Source organism: Bos grunniens, chromosome 24, assembly GCF_055505025.1.
Source record: "Bos grunniens cultivar Pamir isolate PY7600 chromosome 24, Bosgru_T2T1.0, whole genome shotgun sequence".
Taxonomy (NCBI): domain Eukaryota; kingdom Metazoa; phylum Chordata; class Mammalia; order Artiodactyla; family Bovidae; genus Bos; species Bos grunniens.
This window is the reverse complement of record NC_141188.1, coordinates 22,023,766-22,044,648: the sequence shown is the minus strand read 5'-3', so window position 1 is coordinate 22,044,648 and position 20,883 is coordinate 22,023,766. Positions and strand designations below refer to the sequence as shown.

Genomic DNA, 20,883 nt, shown 5'->3' with positions numbered 1-20,883 from the left:
AGAGGGATGGTACGGGGAGGGAGGTGGGAGTGGGGGTCAGGATAGGGAACACGTGTACACCCATGGCGGATTCATGTTGATATATGGCAAAACCAATACAATATTGTAAAGTAATTAGCCTCCAATTAAAATAAATAAATTAAAAAAAAAAAAAACAAGAAAGAAAAGTGTGCTCCGGCAGAGCCTGGGGGTGCCTGGTTTAAGGTTAGTTATAATATAGTTTTGCTAAAGTGACAAAACAAAGGGGGCCTCCTGCAGAGAGCTTTGTCCTGCTGAAAGCTGCTCACAGAGGCTTTGGTTACTCCCTCCTTGGAGCAACTGGGTATGGTGGTTTCTTCCCTCTGCTTCTCCTCCCACCTCTGATGGGTTGCCAGAGGTGACTCACCTTTTCTAGGGAGAACAGCTGTACGACTTATGGCAGAATGTGTGTGCTGCAATAGTCACATCTTTCTCCTGTGCTGAGGGACCTTGTGTTCCCCACGAGGCAGGCATATTCATCAAATTCAAGTAGGCTATCACCCAAGCTATATATCAGAAATATTTGTGTCTTAGTTTAGACGTTTTCCCAATAAACAAAGGTTCAGTTGTCTGTCACAGATTTTATTATTCCCCAGAGGTCCAACAGACTCCCCTTCCCAGCTAACCCTCTTCTTTATTTCTCATATAGTTCCCTAATTTTGCTTTCTTCCGTCCATTCTCCTGACTTAAAATTTTCTGTGGTTCCCCTCTTATTCTTCACTAAGGCCTTCACATAGCTGACCATCCCCATCACAGCATCTTAAGTGAACAGTCCAGATTGTTTGTGTGGTATCATCAATAATCAAGTGCTGTCCTTTGAACAAGCTGCTTGTTCATGGACACTTCTTGACATGGAAATGAAATTTCCTTAATTCCGTTCAGATTTCAGACCATTGACCTTTTTTTTTCCTCCTTATCTGTCATCCCAATACCTTGTTTTAAGATGATACAATTATTTGGGGATGTATATTAAGAAATAGGTATATGGCAAAATATTTTTAGTACACGTAAAAGAGAAAACAGTTTTAAGCTGAATGTTTCTTCCAGGTCATCAGAGTCTTATCAGAAACCAGTTTTAAAATGTGCGCGTGTGTGTGTATGGAGAGAATATGTATTTATATTTTAAGCATATCCTGGAATACTTTTTGATAATAATATCACTCATTATTGATGACTGCTTATATGCCAAGCCTGCTGCTTGGTATTTTATATGCATTATCGCCTTTTTGTCCTCCGAGCATGTAAAGCAAGTTACTTATCTCCATTTACAGATGAAGATCTTGGAACAGAAGTCCTGAGACACTCAGTAATTTCCCCCACCCATTACCTAGGTACTGGCAGACCCTCAGTTCTAACCAAGGCTGACTGATTCCTACATTAGTCCTTTTAATCACTGGACGAGCCACTCAAACATTGACTCGTTGTGTCTTTAGGTCATCAGTGAGTGGTCTTCTCACGTCATCCTTTAGACAGCACCAAGAGTCCTTGGCAGCAGAGAGAGAGAGGCGGCGACAGGAGAGAGAGGAAAGGTTGCAGAGAATAGAACGAGAGGAAAGAAACAAATTCAGGTAAGATGGATTTAAAAACTTTTTTAATGAACTGAAAATTAAAGCACATGCTTTCACTGTTGCATATGGTTAATACTGGTATTAAAGGATTAGGGATTAATATGCTTGCTTCCGACGCTGCCTCTGTTTTCAAGAAGAGCAAGCCTGAAACAGGCTTGATCTAGTTTCTTGTGGCCTGTCTTCCTTTAACCTATGGCAGGAAACAGAGCCAGCCAGCCAGATTCAATTAAGGCCTGTGTGTTCTTGGGGCCTTCATTATCTAAAATGGTTTTATCCAGGCCTTCCTGAAGGCAGAGGACCTAATTGGCTTAATTTGACATTTTCCCCTGAAGCTATTCATGTTTTATTCATATTCTATTGGACACCTAAAAGAAAATGCTTTCCCACTTCCTGGTTTCTTACTCCTTGTAGCAATATTTCATATTTTTTTAAGGCAATAGTATTTCCTCCTGTTGGAGAGAAGAAGGCATTGTATTGATTAGTCCCAGGCCATTGTCCCCCCTGGTCTCTTTGGTCTCTGTCCAGCTCTAAAGATGTGTTCTTGGGTGGCCCACTCCAGCTTCTGTGTCTTGGCCTGTCTGCTCTGCTGAATCCAGGATCTCTCCTTTTCTCCTTCAGTCAGATCAACCTTTCCCCCCATCCTCCTGATCCACACCCTAACACTCCTCTAGCCTGGGTTCATGCTGTGGAGCTCTTTTTAAAATGCTGGACACTTGGTCCGTCTTTTCTCACACCTCTCGTTCCTCCTACTCTTCCTCCCTTCCCTTTGTCTCTCCCCTCCTTCCCTCTTGCCTTCTCCATCTCCTTCCTCCGCCCTCCTTCATCTTCCATTCATCTCTCCCGTAGTTTCTACACTCTTTTTTCTTCTTATTTCTCTCCCATCTCCGCTTCCTGTTTCTTCCCTTCAGTTTTTTTGGGAAACAGTCTTTGATCAATTACTCACAGTGAAATCTACGAAGGATATAAAGCATTGTCAACGAGGATTTACAAGTTCAATAATGCTTTTTTTTTTTCCCAGCCGCCAATAAGAGTATAGACTCCTCTGTTCATGGGATTTTCCAGGCAAGAATACTGGAGTGGGTTGCCATTTCCTCCTCCAGGGTGTCTTCCTGACCCAGGAATCAAACCTGCATCTCTTATGCTCCCTGCATTGGCAGGCAGGTTCTTAAGCACTACTGCCACCTGAGAAGCCTCTATATAGTCATAGAGATGAGCAGAGCTGTGAACTTGCCTTAACCGTAACTCATTACTATATGAAAACAAGTATCCCAAGTCTGGTGGGTAAAAAAACTAATCCTGACTTTTGTAAGATGGGGATTCATAAGCTGCATGAAGTAAAGCAACATCATTCAGATCAGATCAATCGCTCAGTCGTGTCCGACTCTTTGCGACGCCATGAATCGCAGCACGCCAGGCTTCCCTGTCCATCACCAACTCCCGGAGTTCACTGAGACTCACGTCCATCGAGTCAGTGATGCCATCCAGCCACCTCATCCTCTGTCATCCCCTTCTCGTCCTGCCCCCAATCCCTCCCAGCATCAGAGTCTTTTCCAGTGAGTCAGCTCTTCACATGAGGTGGCCAAAGTACTGGAGTTTCAGCTTTAGCATCATTCCTTCCAACATCATTATCACACCATATTTGTATGGTGTACCTTGAGCTGTCAGATTTCTACCAAATGATACATGAAAAGACCAGACCTGTATGTACCATTTCTCATGAGGTAGCTCTGGAAGTTGTCACTTTTGGAAAAACCAATTTGTAAAACTACTGGAACAGGTTAGATGCTCATGATTCAGGGCTTTCTGAGAGAGCCACATATTTCACCACCAAATAGCAGCAGAGCATCTGACTGAAACACATGGAAAATTCAGAGATTAGCTTACACATTTAAGGTTTTGATTGAAAACCTCTTAAAACAAGGTTCCAGATCTGGGAAAGATGAAATCAGTATGCTCCCTCCTGTCTCTTTTATGCCATCACGCAGTGCAGCCATCAGTCATGGACAGATTGAAAGCATGGAGCGCTGAAAACTCTGAATTGGAAAAGGGAGCAGGTGAATTGGGGATGGAGGCTAGCATTCAAAGTTCCACCAAAACCAGGGAGAGTTCACCATTTTTCCCTTCAGTATCACATGGCATGACTCAGAAGCGTCCCCAAGCCCAGAAGCACATGCCAGGTGTGAGCTGAAAGAGCTCTAAGGGAACGCCTCTTTTTCCGGACTGTTGTCGTTGTTCAGTCACTAAGTCATGTCTGACCCTTTGCCAACCATGAACTGCAGCACACCAGGCTTCCCTCCTTCACTGTCACCCAGAGTTTGCTCAAACTCATGTCGGTTGAGTTGGCGATGTCACTCAAACATCTCATCCTCTGTCACCCCTTCTCCTGCCCTCAATCTTTCCCAGCGTTGTGATCTTTTCCAATAAGTTGACTCTTTGCATCATGTGGCCAAAATATTGGAGCTTCAGCATCAGTCCCTCTGATGAGGAGCAGCAAAAGGAATTCCTGAGGGTTGGAGAGTTCAGAAGTCTCCTGTTTCATCTTATTTTTTTCTTTGTATCTCTGCCAGCCTCCAAGCAATATGGTTACAGAAGCACAGTGATGATATTAGTGTCCAGGCAGGTGCCTAAAACTCAGGGAGGGAACCCTTCCTGTGCTCAGAAGAGTGTGATGCAAGAACACTTCTTTTCTCCATGTCTCCTTCTGCTGCATTGCCCTGTAAGCAGATGGAGGTACTGAAAGCCTGTAGCAGAGCAGGGAAAGTAAAGCCCAAGTTTTTTGCCCAGAGGACCAGGAAGGGAGACATAAGTTAGGAGTCCAGAAAATGATGGGAAAGTTATAAAAAGTAGAGAGGTCAAGAGAGCAATCCAGAGGTCATCTCTAGTTTGTGCACATGTGACTCAGAACCTAAACAGGATACCACAAACTTGGAAAACTAAGTTCAGAGTGGAACACACTTAGGTATCAGACTGGCCACAGGGTGGTGCATATGAGGACCTGATAGGAATAGCATTAAAAATATTTGAGAACTGATCTAATGCTGGAACCAATATCAGAAGGCAGTCAGAGCTTATAGGCTGAGCCTAACTTGGTTGATTGCCCACTAAAGGAAAACAATCAAGATTCTTCATAGAATTTAAATAAGGCTCTGAGTCACATTGCAAAATATTTAAAATATACAGAATGCAATCCAAAACAATTTGTCATCGGAATCCAGGAAAAAAAAATCTTCAAAGGGAAAAGAGAATCAAAATATGCTGAACACAAAAGGACATAGATGTTGTCATTATCAGACACAGACTTTAAAGCAGCTGTTATAAACATGTTCTAAGGTATAAAGGCAAATGCTTTTGAAACAAATGAAAAGTCTCTGCAAAGAGATGGAAAATATAAAGAAGAAGCAAATGGAAATACATAGAGAAGCAGAAAATACAATAACCAAAATAAAAAAGGCTTTGAATGGTTTCAGCCGCAGAATAGAAATGAGAGAAAAGTCAGTGAATTTGAAGATGAAACAACAGAAATTATCCGATCTGAAAGACAAAACGAAATATTGAAAAAAAAAAAAGAACAGTGTCTGATGGACTCATAAAATAATACATCTTAGCATTTGTGTCTTTGAAGTCCCAGAAGAATAGGATAAGAGTCCATTGTAATATGTATTCAGCCCATATATTGGTAGTAAGAATTAGACCTGGGCAACCTCATCTTCAGAGACCATGCTCATAACTAGCTATTCACTGTTTTCTCTTGGTCACCAAAGAATCTCACTCATCGTTTAAGAGCATAGTGAGATCCTGGCAAAATAAGCCTGTCTAGAAAGGAATGCTGATTATTGTACAGACCACACAGAACTACTGATTATGATGACTTCAATTCTATCCTGAAAATCTGAGGATGTGAATGAAAAGAAATTCAAAGAAGGAAATAGGAAAAGCTTTATAGAATCATGCCTGGGATTAGCCATATGGCTGACCCTTTATCAGCCACCTCATTGATACAAGTTATTCATGTTCCTTGTGCTGTTTTCTTTGCAAAGCATTCTTATCTGTTGTTATTTTTGTTGAATATTATCATAGTTTTCCCGGGTTATGGGAGATGTTATTTCTAGTGTGGTGAGTGATGAGAATGGATGTTTATAAATGATAACACATATGTGCCTTTGTTGATTTTCCTCCCCCCTCCTAACCTGGTTTAGTTGCTCTTACTATCCCTTTATATCCAGGTTATCAGTGCCCAGAGGGGTGGAGTACTTAAGCTACCTTATGAGGTTCAGTGTAGAAAACTGTGATGTCACAGTGCTCCAGGAAAACAAATAGTTTACTGAGAAGGGACTGACCACATAGTCTTAGACTTAGATTCAAGTTGGAACCTCACCAGGAGAAACAGACAAACAAGCATTAAGACGAGACAGATTTGGGCATATTATGGATAAAGACAAGAGAGAATGCACAAAAGCTTCCAGTGATCTCTGCTTAGAAACTGAAGTGTGAGGGATTCAGAGGAAGAATCTTGGGCTGTGGCAGGAATATCTAAACTGTAGAGTGCAGTACAAATTGGCCAAGACACTTGGGCCCACCCAGATTCAAATCTTGAGGGGAATGTTGGGGAGTTACCAGAGCTTGGCTGTGTGGTACTCACCGCTGAATACTATTGCTTGCTTGTCATTGCCATATCTTATTGATGACTTGGTTTACCTTTTAAAAATCTTTTTGTCTCACCCCTCTTCCCCAAATACTTAAAGTCTTCTTTCTGAAGAGTAATTAGAGTTCTGAGTAAATCCAGTAATCCCTTGTTTTCATCTCTGTGATTTTATAGAAAATGTAGTACTTTTAAAGTATAGCCTTTATGTTTATATTTTAAAAATTTAACAATAACCACTTTCCATTTCTGAGATGATAGCTTTCATGATATACTCTGTTAATAATTTCTTGGCAATTTTATGAGCCTCTAATTCTATTGTTTTCCTTCCCCATTTTGTTTGTTTTGCATACTTCCATTAGCCGAGAGTATTTAGACAAAAGAGAAGAACAAAGACAAGCAAGAGAAGAAAGGTTTGTATATCTCTTCTTTCCCATTGTAACCAAATGGCATGTGACGTGTCACTCTTAACGAAGCCTGCAGAGGAGACTTTGGTAGTTAAAATACAATAGCTTCACCTAAGACCTAAGACCTTGGGAGCTGGCATTTTGCAGAATAGAGTGTCCTGGTTATCTCCATTTTCCAAGAAAGTACAGATTAATTATTTAGTGCCATCATGGTGTGAGATATATGTGTCTGTTCCTCCAAAACTCTTCTCCAAATAAACATATAGTTTAGCTTATTGACATGTGGTATATATTTTAAATGTCTTTTTACTACCACTGTTGAGCCTGGGTTAGGTGTCCCTCCTGTGTGTTTCCAAGTCATTTGTTCAGCATTTCTTCAACAAATATTTGAGCCCACACACTATGCCAGGCACTAGCTAGGGTGCCAGACCCTCCCAAGATACTCCCTGGAGGTGCCTGACCACTTACCCATCCCCTTGCTGAACTGTACTCAGTTCCTGCATGGCAGGAACCATACCTGGTTTTCCTGGGTGTCCCAGTGCCTGCCATAGGGCTTGCAGGTAGCAGACACTTAGGAAGAATGTATTGAATAAATGAGGCTTCCCTGGTAGCTCAGTGGTAAAGAATCTGCCAGCAATGCAGGAGACATGGGTTTGATCCCTGGGTTGGGAAGATCCCATGGAGAAGGAAATGGCAACCCGCTCCAGTATTCTTGCCTAGAGATTCCCAGGCTCAGCCTGGTGGGCTACAGTCCATGGGGTTGCAAAGAGTCAGACATGACTTAGCAACTAACCAACAACCAACAATTGAATAAAGGAGCAAAAGAACCAACAGCTTTAAAATATTTAAGCTGTTAAACCAGTTTGTTCATTTCAATGGCAACATACTTTGGATCCCTTTAAACCATATCAAGTTAATATATTCAGTGTCTGGTAAACTTAGATAAGCAGAGGAAATTGTTTTTGGAAGTAGACCAGCAAAAGGCAAGTTTACCCCTAGTTGGACACAACTGTCCAGCTGTACAGTTGTGAGAGCTGGACCATAAAGAAAGCAGAGTGCCAAAGAATTGATGCCTTTGAACTGTGGTGCTGGAAAAGACTCCTGAGAGTCCTTTGGACAGCAGTGAGATCAAACCAGTCAATCGTAAGGGAAATCAACCCTGAATTCTCGTTGGAAGGACTGATGCTGAAGCTGAAACTCCAGTATGTTGGTCATCTGATGCAAACAGCTAATTCATTGGAAAAGTCCCTGATGCTGGGAAAGATTGAAGACAGAAGGAGAAGAGGTTGTCAGAGGATAAGATGGTTGGATGGCATCACAGATGCAATGGACATGAACTTGGGCAAACTTAGGGAGATGGTGAGGGACAGGGAGGCCTGGCTTGCTACAGTCCATGGGTCACAAAGATCAGACCCAACTGTGCGACTGAACAGCTGTCCAGCCTGCAGTTATTCCCTCTACCACCAGGTGGGGGTTACTGCACAGAGAGACTGGAAAGGCTGGGCTCATACCAGAGCCAGTCCGGAACCAATCAGTCTCTGAACTATGCCAATAAAAAGTGGAATTGTGCTAATTTTTTTTAGACACCATCAGCTAAATAGATCAGGACAGTCTCAGACAGGGAAGAGTGGAGACTGTCTGTGTTCAATTAAAAGTTAGATGCTTACGTCGGCCTCATAAACAAAACCATGGCATTACTTTAATTCCAGTGTTCTATTAGATTATTGCCATCCTGATAACCAGTTGTGGCCAGCAAATTTATAGTAAAAGATGCTGGTAAAGAAACTCTAGTAAGTACCTGTTTTTTGTTTTTTGTTACACTGGAGGACATGACATATACCCTGGTTTAAGAAATCAAATTTTAGGACTCCCTTGCTAGTCTAGTGGTTAAGACTTCACCTTCTAATGCAGGAGGTATGGGTTCGATCCATGGTCAGGGAGCTAGGATCCCACATGCCTCATGACCGAGAGACCAGAACATAAAACAGAAGCAAAATTATAACAAATTCAATAAAGACTAAAAAAAAAAAATGGTTCACATAAAAAAAAAATCTTAAAAAAGAAATCAAGTTGTATCTTTTAGCTTTCCCTCTGGACTCTGAACTTTTTTGAGCTTTTGGACAACTTGACAGTCATGTTGTATCTGTACAGGCAAGACTTTAAAGCTCCTGGAGAGAAGACCAGGTACTGTGTGCGTCAAGATCTGAGCTGGTTCAGACTGGAATCTAGTTTTTTCCAAATTGCTGAGGGCTGCCTCATTCTGCATATTATTTACTACTCTTTCCCCTGAAGTAGAGCATCACTTACCTGGAAAACTCACGCAGAGGAGGTTTCTACTCCTCTTCTCTGGCCTCCACTCTCTTCCCGACACCACCCACCACCCTGGGTCTTCTTAGCTGGTGTGGGATCGGGTTCTCCATGGCCCCATGTGGGGTTCTTTCTGTACAGCCTGCCTTTCTGTTTACCTGAGATTTGGGGAAGCAGCCAAGTGTTTTCCTTTGATTTGGACCAGCCACTTTTCCTGGTTAGTTGGCTGTTTGAATTACCTGGTAAAGATGGAAGTGAGGGAGATATACTTTCATCCCTTGTTGGAAAGCAGTTGGGAGTTCCTGGTAAGCCAGGAAAAGATAAGATTTCCAAGTTATAATGGAACTTGGAAATGGATGGGAAAACTAATGGAGATCAGAGGTGGAAAGAGACATGGAAGAGAACTCCATCTGTTAACTCTTTCAGGGTGGAGCCAGGCATGTTTGTTTGGTCCCATGACTCAGAAAAGACAGCCAGACTCACAACAGAGAGGTTTTGAGGTTCATATAACCTAGTATAATGAGATGAATGTCATTTTGCTATTTTGAGGGGTAATGGCCATGCATACAAATTTGGTTTAATTTTTAATTTTAAAATTTCATGTCATCCCATTCCATAATTTTAGGTAAGCTGTTTTACTGATAATGGTGCAGATCCAGAGTAAGTCTCTGTCTGGTCTATTTCTAATTTTTTGTAAGTATTTATAAGAAAGTCTCTGTCTGATATTGATTGACTTGATGTTCGTGAATGATTCTTTTTTAGGGGTGATAAGGAGTGAGATCTGGGCTGGGAATCGTTGGGTTGGGATGGAGGTCAGGGTGAGAGTGGTCTGAGGGAGCTGGCAGGACTTGGAGAGGAGGTGCCTTATGGGAAGCAGAGGTTCTGAGGACAGAGTGCAAAGGGGACAGCTGGGACTGGGCAAGGATTTGGGAAATCATGCATCACAGTGATCCTGAAGCAATAAGAGCGGATTCTGAACATGATCTGAGGACAGACTAGAAGTTAGAGGGAGCCAGGTTTTGGTTTAAGGGAGAATTTCCAAGCACTTGGGTGGCAGGAAGAGTCATTAGTAAGTAGGTGCAGTGAAAAGTCATGCAGGGTTTCTAGTGCCTACTAGAGATTTAATAATTTAGATTTGAGCAAGCTCTGGGAGTTTGTAATGGACAGGGAAGTCTGGCGTGCTGCAGTTCATAGGGTCGTAAAGAGTCGGACACGACTGAGCGACTGAGCTGACTGAACTGAGTGCTTTTAGTTTTTAGCACATGACAGGCACTCAACAGAATATTTAATAAATAATGAAAAGATAAATGAATTAGATGTGGACAGAGGCAAGATAATGAGAATGTTTCAACGAGGGTAGGCAAAATGAAAAGTATTTTGAGTCGGGGGCATAGTCTGTTGATAGAAACCCAGTACTTTGTTCCTAGGAGGCTACATCAGAATCTGTTGATTGGAGGCAGTGTTGCTAGGCAGCCGAGGCATGACCGTCATCAAATGGGCTGGGGGGCTCCTAGGATCGAGCACCACTTAGATCACTGTCGCAGGGAAGGTCGGGATAGAGGTCCAGCTTCCTCCCCAGGTTTTGCCAGAGGTGTCCATGGGGCAGGAGAGGTTGCTGAGCTTGAAGGTCTCCACGCTGGGTAGCCTGGCGCTCCCCAAGCATGCCCATCACCACTCCACCCATCGCAGGAATACAGAAACATAGTGGCTCTTGACACTTGGGCCTCCCCACCTCTGCCGTGTTTTAATGTTAATTGTGGAAAAGTGTACATAACATATAAGTTACTGTTTTAACCATTTTAAAATGTATAATCCAGTAGTGTTAAATACATTCACATTTTTGTGCAACTAGCCTCCAGCACTCTTTGTCTATAGAACTGACCCCTTAACCCTAAATCCTGCCATTTTTGTCTGTCATCTAAAGATCTTAAAAACAAGTCAGATTAAACCCCTTACTCATCCCCTCTGCCTGTCTCAGGGATCCTCAGGGGTGACATCCATGAGCCAAGAGGTGCACAGGAATAGTCTTTGAGAAGTCTATCCAGACCCTGGACCCCCTGGGGTCCCCCCTGAAAATGGGGTGAACCCTTTGGCTGCCAGCACATACCTACCAGCCTGGCTTCCCACAGGGAGGGGACCAGAGAGGCTAGGGTGGGGCTGGCAGAAATGGAGGTTGGTGATGGGTTGTCCTCCTGGCCTGAAGCCTTCTGTGTGGGGCTTCGTTACTTCTCTCCCTGATTTTGCTAGAGCATGGCTTCCCTCCTCTAGGATCCCCATCTCTGGGACATGTCCAGACCCTCTTGTTTGCCCTGGATTCCTCCTGCCCCCTGCCCTCGCCACTTGGACTCCACATGGGGACACGTGGGCCCGTAATGTGATCTCCTGGCCTCCCAGCCTTCCTGGCCTTCCATTTGCCCCCAGCCCTTTCATAATAAAATACAGGCCCCGACACTTGCCCTCAAGACCACTGTCTTCCATGATTCCTGTCACTTTCACCACCTGGTAGTTTTTTGGGGCCCATCTGCATTAACTTCAGAAATATCTCCTTTATGGTACTTTTCCTACTCTTTGAGAGATGATGTTGTTGGCAAGGAAAGTCCAGAGTCTCTAAAGCTTTCTTTCTGGGTCAAGTTTCACCCTGTTAACCATGAGACAGACATTTGTAAATGCAGATCCACATCATGCGTTTTAGCAGAGAGTCACCAGGAAAGTAAGCTCACTCCGCAAGAAGGTGAAATCCATGGCCCTGCCCTCTGGCGCCCTGGGCCGCAGGGAGGTGAGAGCACGTGGGCTGCTCCTGGAGGGTTCTTTGCCTCCTTCCCATCAGCCCATGAATGCACGGCGCCCAGGGAAAGAACTGAGGATGGTGATCTTCCTGTTCTCAAAAAGTCCTATCATCTGCTTGTTGAAAACAGACATACACATGTGAAAAGATGACTAAATATGCCAGGCAGTAAATGTAAAATGCCATCTGAGTTGAATGGGCTACATATCCGACATGAGTTCAGAGGCAAGGGCAAGATCGCTTCCAGCTGTGGTGGTCAGGACAGGCCCCCCCTGGGGAAGATGCGCGTGCGAGCCTGTCCCGGGGCCTGGCGGGAGAGCTGTGATGACTGCAGACCTGGGAGCCACGCCCCCTGAAGGATGGATGAAGAAATGTGTGCTTTCTAAAGGCATTCTTTTAAAAGGTTCAATGTGTGTGCTCTGCCTTTCTTATCCAGCTGAAGTAAGAGCGCCGTGTGTGCAGTGTCTGGGTAGGGGCTACAGGGTCTAGGGCCGGGGGCTTGCCCTTGGGAAGTAACTGAAGCAGTGAGTTTAGGTGGATGTGAGTGAGGGTCTGGAATAAGCATTTGCAAAGTTTTGTGGTGGGTATGATAGTCAAAAGGGGTTTCCCAGGTGGCACCAGTGGTAAAGAACCCGCCTGCCAATGCAAGAGACATCGGAGACGTGGGTTTGATCCCTAGATCAGGAAGCTTCCCTGAAGTTGGGCATGGCAACTCACTCCAGTATTCTTGCCTGGAGAATCCCATGGACGGAGGAGTCTGGTGGGCGAGAGTCCATAGGATTGCAAAAGAGTCAGACACCACTGAAGCGACTTAGCATGCACGCACGCATGATAGTCAAAAACCTGCTACAGCTGAGTTCATGAATTTATTCCTGAACAAATAATGATGGGTAAAATTAGCAGACATCTGGAAGAGGCACATATTTCAGAGTTATTTTGGTCTGATCTATAAAGCACTCTATGAGGAATATGATTGGTAGCTGGTCTTAATAAACAGTTAGTGGGTTCTGCCTGCCTGAAATGCAAAACAGATGTATCTTTGTTCTTTTAAACTGACTTTGATGAATAAACTATATGTGACGTCAGGGCCAAGCTATTGGATGTCTGAGTCCTACTCAGAAATATTTTAGAATATAAAAAACTTTCCATGGTCGACACGGAGAGAACAAAGTGAATTCCAGTCACATTGCTGTTAGCGTTGAAGCAGGTTCAGAAATCCAGGGAAGGCTTCATCCAACAACCTTTTGGTATTTTGGGGCATTGTTCCTGTCTGCTGCACCAAGGCACCCTCCCATTTCACAGCTGCGAGCTCTGAGGGCGTGTGGTTTTCAGCTGTCACTGTTGGGGCTTTTTTGATGGTCATTATTGCTGTTTGGCTTGTTTGCACAAATGTTTCCTAATAGAGCAAACTAGGATTCTGCAGCAGTGATCTGGTATCTGGAGACTGTGATGTTACCACTTCCCCCAATTTGTTTGGTTATGAATGATGCAGGATTTTTAATCATTAGCATCTTGGCTTTGCTGGGTGTTTTTGGCAGACGGGCCCTCCAGCCAGCCCTGCGCTGTGCTCTTTGCATCAGGAAACCAGCTCACTCTGCAGGTGTTTCATCCATAAACAAGCACCAGCCACGGGCTCCTCTTTCTTTTTACGGAAACCCTTTGGAATTTAACTTTCAGATACAAATACTTGGAGCAGTTGGCAGCTGAGGCGCATGAGAAGGAGCTGAGAAGCCGGAGTGCGAGCCGGGGCAGAGCTGACCTCTCCTTGGACCTGACCTCACCGGCAGCCCCCGCCTCCCCCGCCCCCCTGGGCCGTAGCCCTTCATCTCTAGACTCGCAGGAGGTTCCCACGGTATCATCCTCCTCCCCAGGAACGCCTCAGCATCCCCAAGGTGAGTGAAGGGAGAGGAGAGGGGAACTGATGCGGTAATTAACATCAGACAGGCTTCTAGGCAGCAGGAACCATCCCAACGTGCAAACTCATACTGAGAGGCAGCTAATGGGAAGCTTCAGGGGTGGCTGTGACCTGAGCTGTCACTAATAGCAAGGGGTTTACAAAGCCACTTACTACAGCAAAATTATTTATAAAGCTTGTCAGTGTATGATCACTGGAAAGGGAGAATGCTGAAAATAAGACTCACTTTGACATTTAATCCTAATTCACAGGATAATAAGTTAGGATTAATTTATTCCTCTGTCATTTGCATGTTCTCTATTTATTGGCTCTGCTCCTCCCGTAGGAATTGTCGGTCTGGTTTAAGTTACACTGATAGAGGGTAAAATTAACCAGAGCAAACAAAGAAATATGGACCTCATGCAAACAGAAGTAAAATATTGAAGAAGGAAAAAAAAGAAGATAGTAAAGATGACTGGCCTGTGGTATGGGAGTGGGTGTAGATGCTTGTGTTAGAAGCAGACAGACAGGCTCTCCCTGGAGAAACTGCCTGTCGTCTTAGCTTTATTTGGAGAAAAGCAGTGCCATCGTACCCTGCAGCCTCGGAGCATCAGCAGATTTCCTGATGGCTCTGCAAATTGTGGGCCCGTTTTCTTTCACGTTGTCAGAGAGGACGGTCCTCAGGTACAGGCGCCTAACGCTGCATGTTGACTAACCCTGCAGCCAGCACGGTTTGGTTTAATCGAGTGTGATGGCTCGCAGCCTGCTGTAGGCTTAGCCAACTGAAGACAGCGGAGACACTAAACTTTTAACTCTAGGAAGGTTGACTAAATATGGCGTAAAGTCTAATTTAAACAAGGCAGGACTCCATGACCTCAGCAGAACTGGCTGTAACTGAACCATCTTGTCTGTCCAGTTCTTTGCTGGCTCTCCGAGCCTCGGGGCTCAATCTCCTGGAGCGGGCTGGTTCCATCCCAGCTCCCCATCACGTCCTGTTACTCCTGGTCCTGGAGCCATGGAAGATTGTCCTGGGCAGATGGCTCAGTCCTAGATGAGTAATGTCGGTCTTAAAATGTTAAGACTCCGGGAATCAGGAAAACAGATTTCTCTGTAACAGCAGTGTGCTTTCCAAACTCAGCCTGATATCACTGTTCTATCTAAATGGTGGTATTTCCAGAGGCCATATAAAAAATATTCCCCCTGCAAGCTGTGGTTCAGGACTTAATCTGGATACTTTTAACTCTAAGAGTTGTTATCTCCAGCACTTTACAGAAGGGTTTTGTCCAAACTGTGACGTACAGAATGGCCCCAAGCTAAGAAGGAATTGTCAGTATCTATAAATACTATTTGTCCTCGAGATTTTTAATCTATTTGATGTTTGTGGCAAAACCAAGACAGTTCCCTGAGTATTTTGTCCAGTGTCAGTCAAACTTGAAGCCATCCTATCCAATTAAAAAGAGAGTGTTTTAAACTTTAATCAGAACACAGGAAATATTTTGTATGTACATAATATGCATTTGTGGAAGGTTATTTCAGTATGCTTTCAGAAAGATAAATAGCAAATGTCATTTTCCTCTTCAGAGAAGGGGTAAACAGAGACTAAGAAAATGTTTGACTGAAATCACACCCTAAATGGTTATCTACATCAGAAAAAGGAATATTGGACTTGAATTTAGACACAGTTACAAATTAACGAAACAGCATTGGTGTTTCCTTTTTCCTTAGGGAGAGGGGAGACGCAGTGGCTCTTATAGAATCTAGAAACACTTCCATCATATATTAAGTTATTATCATCCATCAAATCAGCTGGAGCCAGCAAAGTGTTCTAACATCCTTGTCCTAGTATATAACCGAGTTATTCGATTGGAAAGTCTAAGTGTAGAAGAAGAAAGGCTGTAGGAGGATGCTCTCAAGAGAAATGATGAAGCATCTTTCTGATTTGGAGCCATTGGACCAGAACACAAAGTAGGTGTGGCGTAAGGGCTTTTCTTCTCCTGGTTTGTTACTATCTTGGAAGCATTCCACGAGGTCCCGGTTACTGGTCTCATCTTTTCACCAGGTCCCCGTTTTCAAATGCTCAGAGTAATTTTTTGCTGATCCCTAATATTTAGAATATTCCAACAGCTGGGGGAAGAATAAAATATATAATCACACATCCAGATGTTTGTCTTGCACCGAACACCTGGCACATGGTCCAAACATGCCAGGGGTTGACTCGCTTTTTCGTTCTTTATCCTTGTGGGGTCATGTGCTAATAATTCATTTCTCATTTCTGTAGCACTTAGCTGCTTCCTTCCAAATGCTGCTCTTTAATACCTTGTGGTGCATCTCAGTAAGGAAGGGAGATGCTCTTATCCATACTTCATGGAGGCTCGGATAGATGGGGATGTGCTTCAGATCTTGCTGGTGCCATGCTGGGAGTAAAGATCACTGTTTCACTCCCAACCCAGCCATTCATTGTGCCATGGTATCTGTGGTGATGCTCCCAAGAATCCCATGCCATCCCCTCATGACCCTCTCCCCAGTATCTATCAAAATTGTGACCTACATTTCAGAATTACATTTACAAAGAAAAAGGAACAGCAAATATTTATTCCTGAATTATGTATACCTTAGGGTTAAAGGTCACTCTGTGAGTTCTTACGTAAATTCTTTTGATAACAGAATATATGAAAACATTAAAGCTTTCCCTCCCTTTTCCCTTACAAAATATATTTACGAAGAGGGAAGAGTTAATGGTAAAATACCTGCAGCGTTATGTGGCGTCTAGTGAGATCTTTCAGCCAAAAACCTTCCCAGCTAAATCTGCTGTAACTTTTGTGTAAATCACGCCACTGCTCCCACCATCGAGTCATTGTGTGCTTGAATTATTTTTCCATCTGGCCCTCTTGTGGTTCATAGCAGGTGTTTGTCCCAGTGGTGCCTAAAACCGGTGGTGATGATCTGAATATTTTCCCTTTGTGTCAAACTGCCAGGCCCATGTGCGCTCATTTGCGCTGTGCTCTAATTAATGGAGACGATTAGCCCCCAGTTTAGGCAACCGTGGAAGGACCGCTCTCTTCATCCATTGCTTTAATTATTATCTTTTACATTTTATTTACTTATTGGCTGCACTGGGTCTTCATTGCTGCAGAGATGGCTTTCACGCCTTTCTGTACTTGCGGAGACGGGGGCTTCTCTTCGTTGCGATACAAGGGCTTCTGACTGCAGCGCTTCTCTCGTTGTGGAGCACAGGCTGTAGGGCACCGGGGCTTCAGTAGTTGTGGTCCCCGGGCCCCAGAGCACAGGCTCCGTAGTTGTGGTATGCGGGCTCAGTTGTTCCGAGGCATATGGGATCTTCCCCGGCCAGGATTTGAACCTGTGTCGCCTGCATTGGCAGGCGGAGTCTTATCCCGTGGCCCACCAGGGAAGTCCCATTGCTTGAATTATGCTTTCCTTATTTTCACTGAGCCCTCATGGTATCCATCAGAATATCTATCCAATAAATGTGTTTCCTGTTATTTTAAAGCTTTCAGAGATGACTCTGGAAACACACAAGTTTTCCACACTAGGTAGAGAAAAGGTGCAACGTTCTTTTGGAATGGAGTTCTTCGATGTGGCTTTAAGGAAATTACTCTGAGGACTGAAAACAATGATCATCTAGGAACTCCCTGACAGTCCAGTGTTTAGGACTCTGCACTTTTAATTCCAAGGGCCTGGGGCTCAATCCCTGGTTGGAGAACTAAGATCCTGCAAGCCACTTAATATGGCCAGGAAAAAAAAAAAAAAGATAATCTATAGGCCCACAGTGAAGTCAGTGCAGCAAGGTAAACTGTTAGGCCAGGGGTGTCAGATCTCGGTAACCTATTTCATGGAAACAAAGTGGAGAAAATCGCTGATCTCGAAACCAGGTTTTGATGGTGGTCCCTGCAGGATGTCTCGGGGTTGAACTGCCTTCCTTGGAGGCTAGAACTGTGTTCTTCCCAGGCTCCCTGGCTCCAACACCGGAGTGCCCCCTGAGGCTAAATGAGAGAAATGACCATCCCCAGGAGAAGGAAGATGCTGTCAAGAGTTGATAAGGTGATTTCACTCATTAATATAGCCACGAAAGCACACATAATGGCTAGATTATTTTTCTTATTTTGAGCTCGGTACTTTTTATTTTACACACAGAGCTAGCATGTTACAGATGCATTTAAAAATTTACCATACTCTATTAATTCTATGTCAAGGAAAAATACGTTCAACAGTATGATTTTTTTTCTACCTGTAATTGATTCCTACATATTTCCAAATGTCTTACTCTTTGGCGCTGGAGATATAAAATGTGGCTTATGTGGTCACGGCCTATTCACCAGCACTCAGCTGGAGGCACTTACAGAAATTATGGGCATGGTAAACTAATATTTTCTCTAAACCATGAATAGAACCTAGGTCTCCCACCTTGCAGGCGGATTCTTTACCAGCTGAGCCACCAGGGAAGCCCAAGAATACTGGAGTGGGTAGCCTATCCTTTCTCCAGGGGAACTTCTTGATCCAGGAATAGAACCAGGGTCTCCTGCATTGCAGGTGGATTCTTTACCAGTTGAGCTACCCGGGAAGCCCCTAAGCATTTACAGTACTGGTAAATATGATAATTCTTCTAGTCTTCTGATCTTCACACCTGGAAATAAAATATAGACATACAGTAATGGCATGAAATGTTCGATTTGTTTCCGTGAATCATCATTTTTCATCATTTTCATTCATCATGGCTCCTGTCATCGTTACCAGTCACTGACTGAGCATCTTTGTTACCTTCATTGTGTAACATATTTTTGGTGTCCTTCAGGCAAAAAGGTGCTCTCCTAGGTTACCCTGTCCACAGGGTAGAGATCAGAAACATCTGGCATCCTGTTTCCAGCTGGCACAGAAGCAATGGAATATCATCCATCATCAGCCTAATGCATGCTGGTTCCCTTACATAAAGCTTCTGGACACCTCCAGTCCAGGATTTCGTGAGTTGGCAGGAAACTAGATTCCTGGTGGTTCTGTGACTCAGTGCTGCCCCACCTCACCTGACTGCTGCTACTTAATGCCATTTGTTCAATGAGACAGAATCTCTCAGGGACTCAACCCAAGGGCAAGGCCAGGGCCCTGCCTGCTATGCCTGCCGGGGAACATTTGACAGCCTTTGTGAATCATGGGAGTTTTCTGCTTGCCATTTCTCCATTTCTAAAAAAAAGGAACAGATAATACTTTCCCATTTTTCCTCTTACACAGAATGACAGTTGCCTGCAGTATGTCTTCTTGTCCCATTTTATAAAACATTAAATAGTCCTAAGTTTTTTTGAAGCAAAGTATAAATCCTACTGAAGTTTACTTAAGTAAAGATAAAGCTCAGAGTGGCATTGGGACTGTTGTTAAAGCAGGATATTATATGAGTGCCATGATAATCTCATAGATGACAAATAGACGTCAATATCTGCCAAAGGTCTGAGACTTCACCCTACTTAAAAGCTAGTAAGTTAGCCCGCCATGATCTCATGGATGTTGGCAGAAGACACGAAACTCCTGGGTCAGAAACAAAGGACTTTATTACTCACAGCGATAGTAGTAGCCAAGATAGCAGCATTTGTGCCATTTCTGCAAGTCGCAGTTTCCACAAGGTGATGTGAATAAGCCCACGTGACACCTGCACACACTGAGTGGAACCCTGAGTTGAAGGATCTCAAATCTTTATTGGGCAGTTAGCGCATCTTCCCTTTATCCCAGAGGGAAACGTGATCTTGCTCACAGTGGGCGATAAACCAAGTAGTGGTTGGTTCCAGAGGGAGACTGTCTCTGTCTTACAAGGCTGTTTTCTATGCATACCTCCTTAGAAGGATGGCCCAGAATCAAGGCTATGGTGGCTTTGCTTGTCAGACTCCAGAAATGAGAGACCCATGGAGAATTGTTTCCAAGGTTGGGGTTATAGTGATTTTTAACCAACCTTTATCATCAAATTCTCATTCTAAAAACTGTTTAATGTAAACAAAAAAATCCAAGTTTGAAACAGCTGTTGGCTTGTTTGTTCTTATTTGACAAGAAGAAAGAGTATCAGGAGCTATAAAGCCCAGTGGGGAGCAGATGCTGTGTGCGTCTGGAGATGCTCCAGGGCATCCGGAGAGACAGGAGTGCCTTTCATCCCAGGGGAAAGCCTTTGGTAAGTGTTTACAGCTACAGTCAGAAGGCCTCCCTGGGTGGGGGCTGTGGACCTTCTTCAGTCAGTGTGGTACAGCAAAGAGGAGTAACTCTCAGGTTTCTTCTCGCCTCCTTATCTGTGCTCAGGACCTCGCTCTCTCCTCTGCCATCTCCATCTCCCCTCTTTCCCCCCAGCGTCCCTCCTCCCCCATACCCCTGCCTTCCCCCACGCACTCCCCCAAGGCATTTGTACAAAGTGGTATAACACCAGCAGTGAGGCAGGATGATCAAACACTGGTTTTCCAGCCCCTAAGAGGATGCTTTTTCAAGACCTTTCTTGAGTTCCACAAATCTTTAGAGCTTTCCAAAGCTGTGAGATCTTCTAAAGAAGCCACCTCCACCCGATACACTGGGAAGTTCCAGTAGCTTTTTGTTGACTTTCTAGGTTCAGCAACTCTGTCTTTCTTCTAGAACTCTCTAGACTCGAAAGTGTTACTGGGCTTTCGTGTCGTGGTCGTCTTCTGTCATTGTGATTTCATCATCTTGTCTCACATTTGTCCTCATTTTGTCTCAATCTTCTTACCAACTCTTCTTCTACCTGCCCCCTAGGTGTCAGAGTTTTCCAGGATTCCTTCTCCAGCAACTCCCTGTGTTCACGCCACACCTCCTGTACCTTCACAGGCCCATCTGTGATTTTTAGCAACCTGCCGAGTGCTGAAATCCACCGTGTCTGCCTCTCCAGCTGTGGCCTTCCTGAGCTCAGGACTCATGTATCCAACCTCCTTAGACATCACCATCTGAATACGCCTTAGACACTTCAGACTTATCGAGTACCAGTCAGGGGCATTTTGATGGGAGGTGTCCCTCATCTTTCCCCCATAAAACTAACAAATCTGCTCATACCTCCCAGTCCTTGTCTGGTTAAGACCATTTCTCTTGGCCTCCTTATTTAAGTTGGAAGCAGATAGGTAACTTCGACTTCTCCCTTAATGCTTACCCCTACATCCAGTCAATCACCAAATGTCGATGTGCTCTTTTCCCTCAAATCAGCCCTCTCCCTTGTCTCCCCGTTGTCAATGCTTCAGTCCAATCTTAACCATCCCTGATCTGGACCATTTCTATAG

The 20,883-nt window shown here is 44.1% G+C and overlaps 1 protein-coding gene across 18 annotated transcripts in view; it reads left to right on the top strand.

Moving 5' to 3' along the window:
• The window catches only part of FHOD3 (formin homology 2 domain containing 3), a 523,276-nt gene that overhangs the window by 413,434 nt on the left and 88,959 nt on the right, over nt 1–20,883 (top strand). For 13 of the 18 annotated variants that reach the window (XM_086372648.1, XM_086372645.1, XM_086372642.1 and 10 more), the window contains 3 exons: nt 1,452–1,586; nt 6,588–6,638; nt 13,402–13,616. In XM_086372648.1, coding sequence (XP_086228774.1) covers nt 1,452–1,586; nt 6,588–6,638; nt 13,402–13,616 — 401 coding nt within the window. The remainder of the gene's footprint in view (nt 1–1,451; nt 1,587–6,587; nt 6,639–13,401; nt 13,617–20,883) is intronic. The other 5 variants (XM_086372649.1, XM_086372647.1, XM_086372646.1 and 2 more) reach the window with 1 other exon arrangement.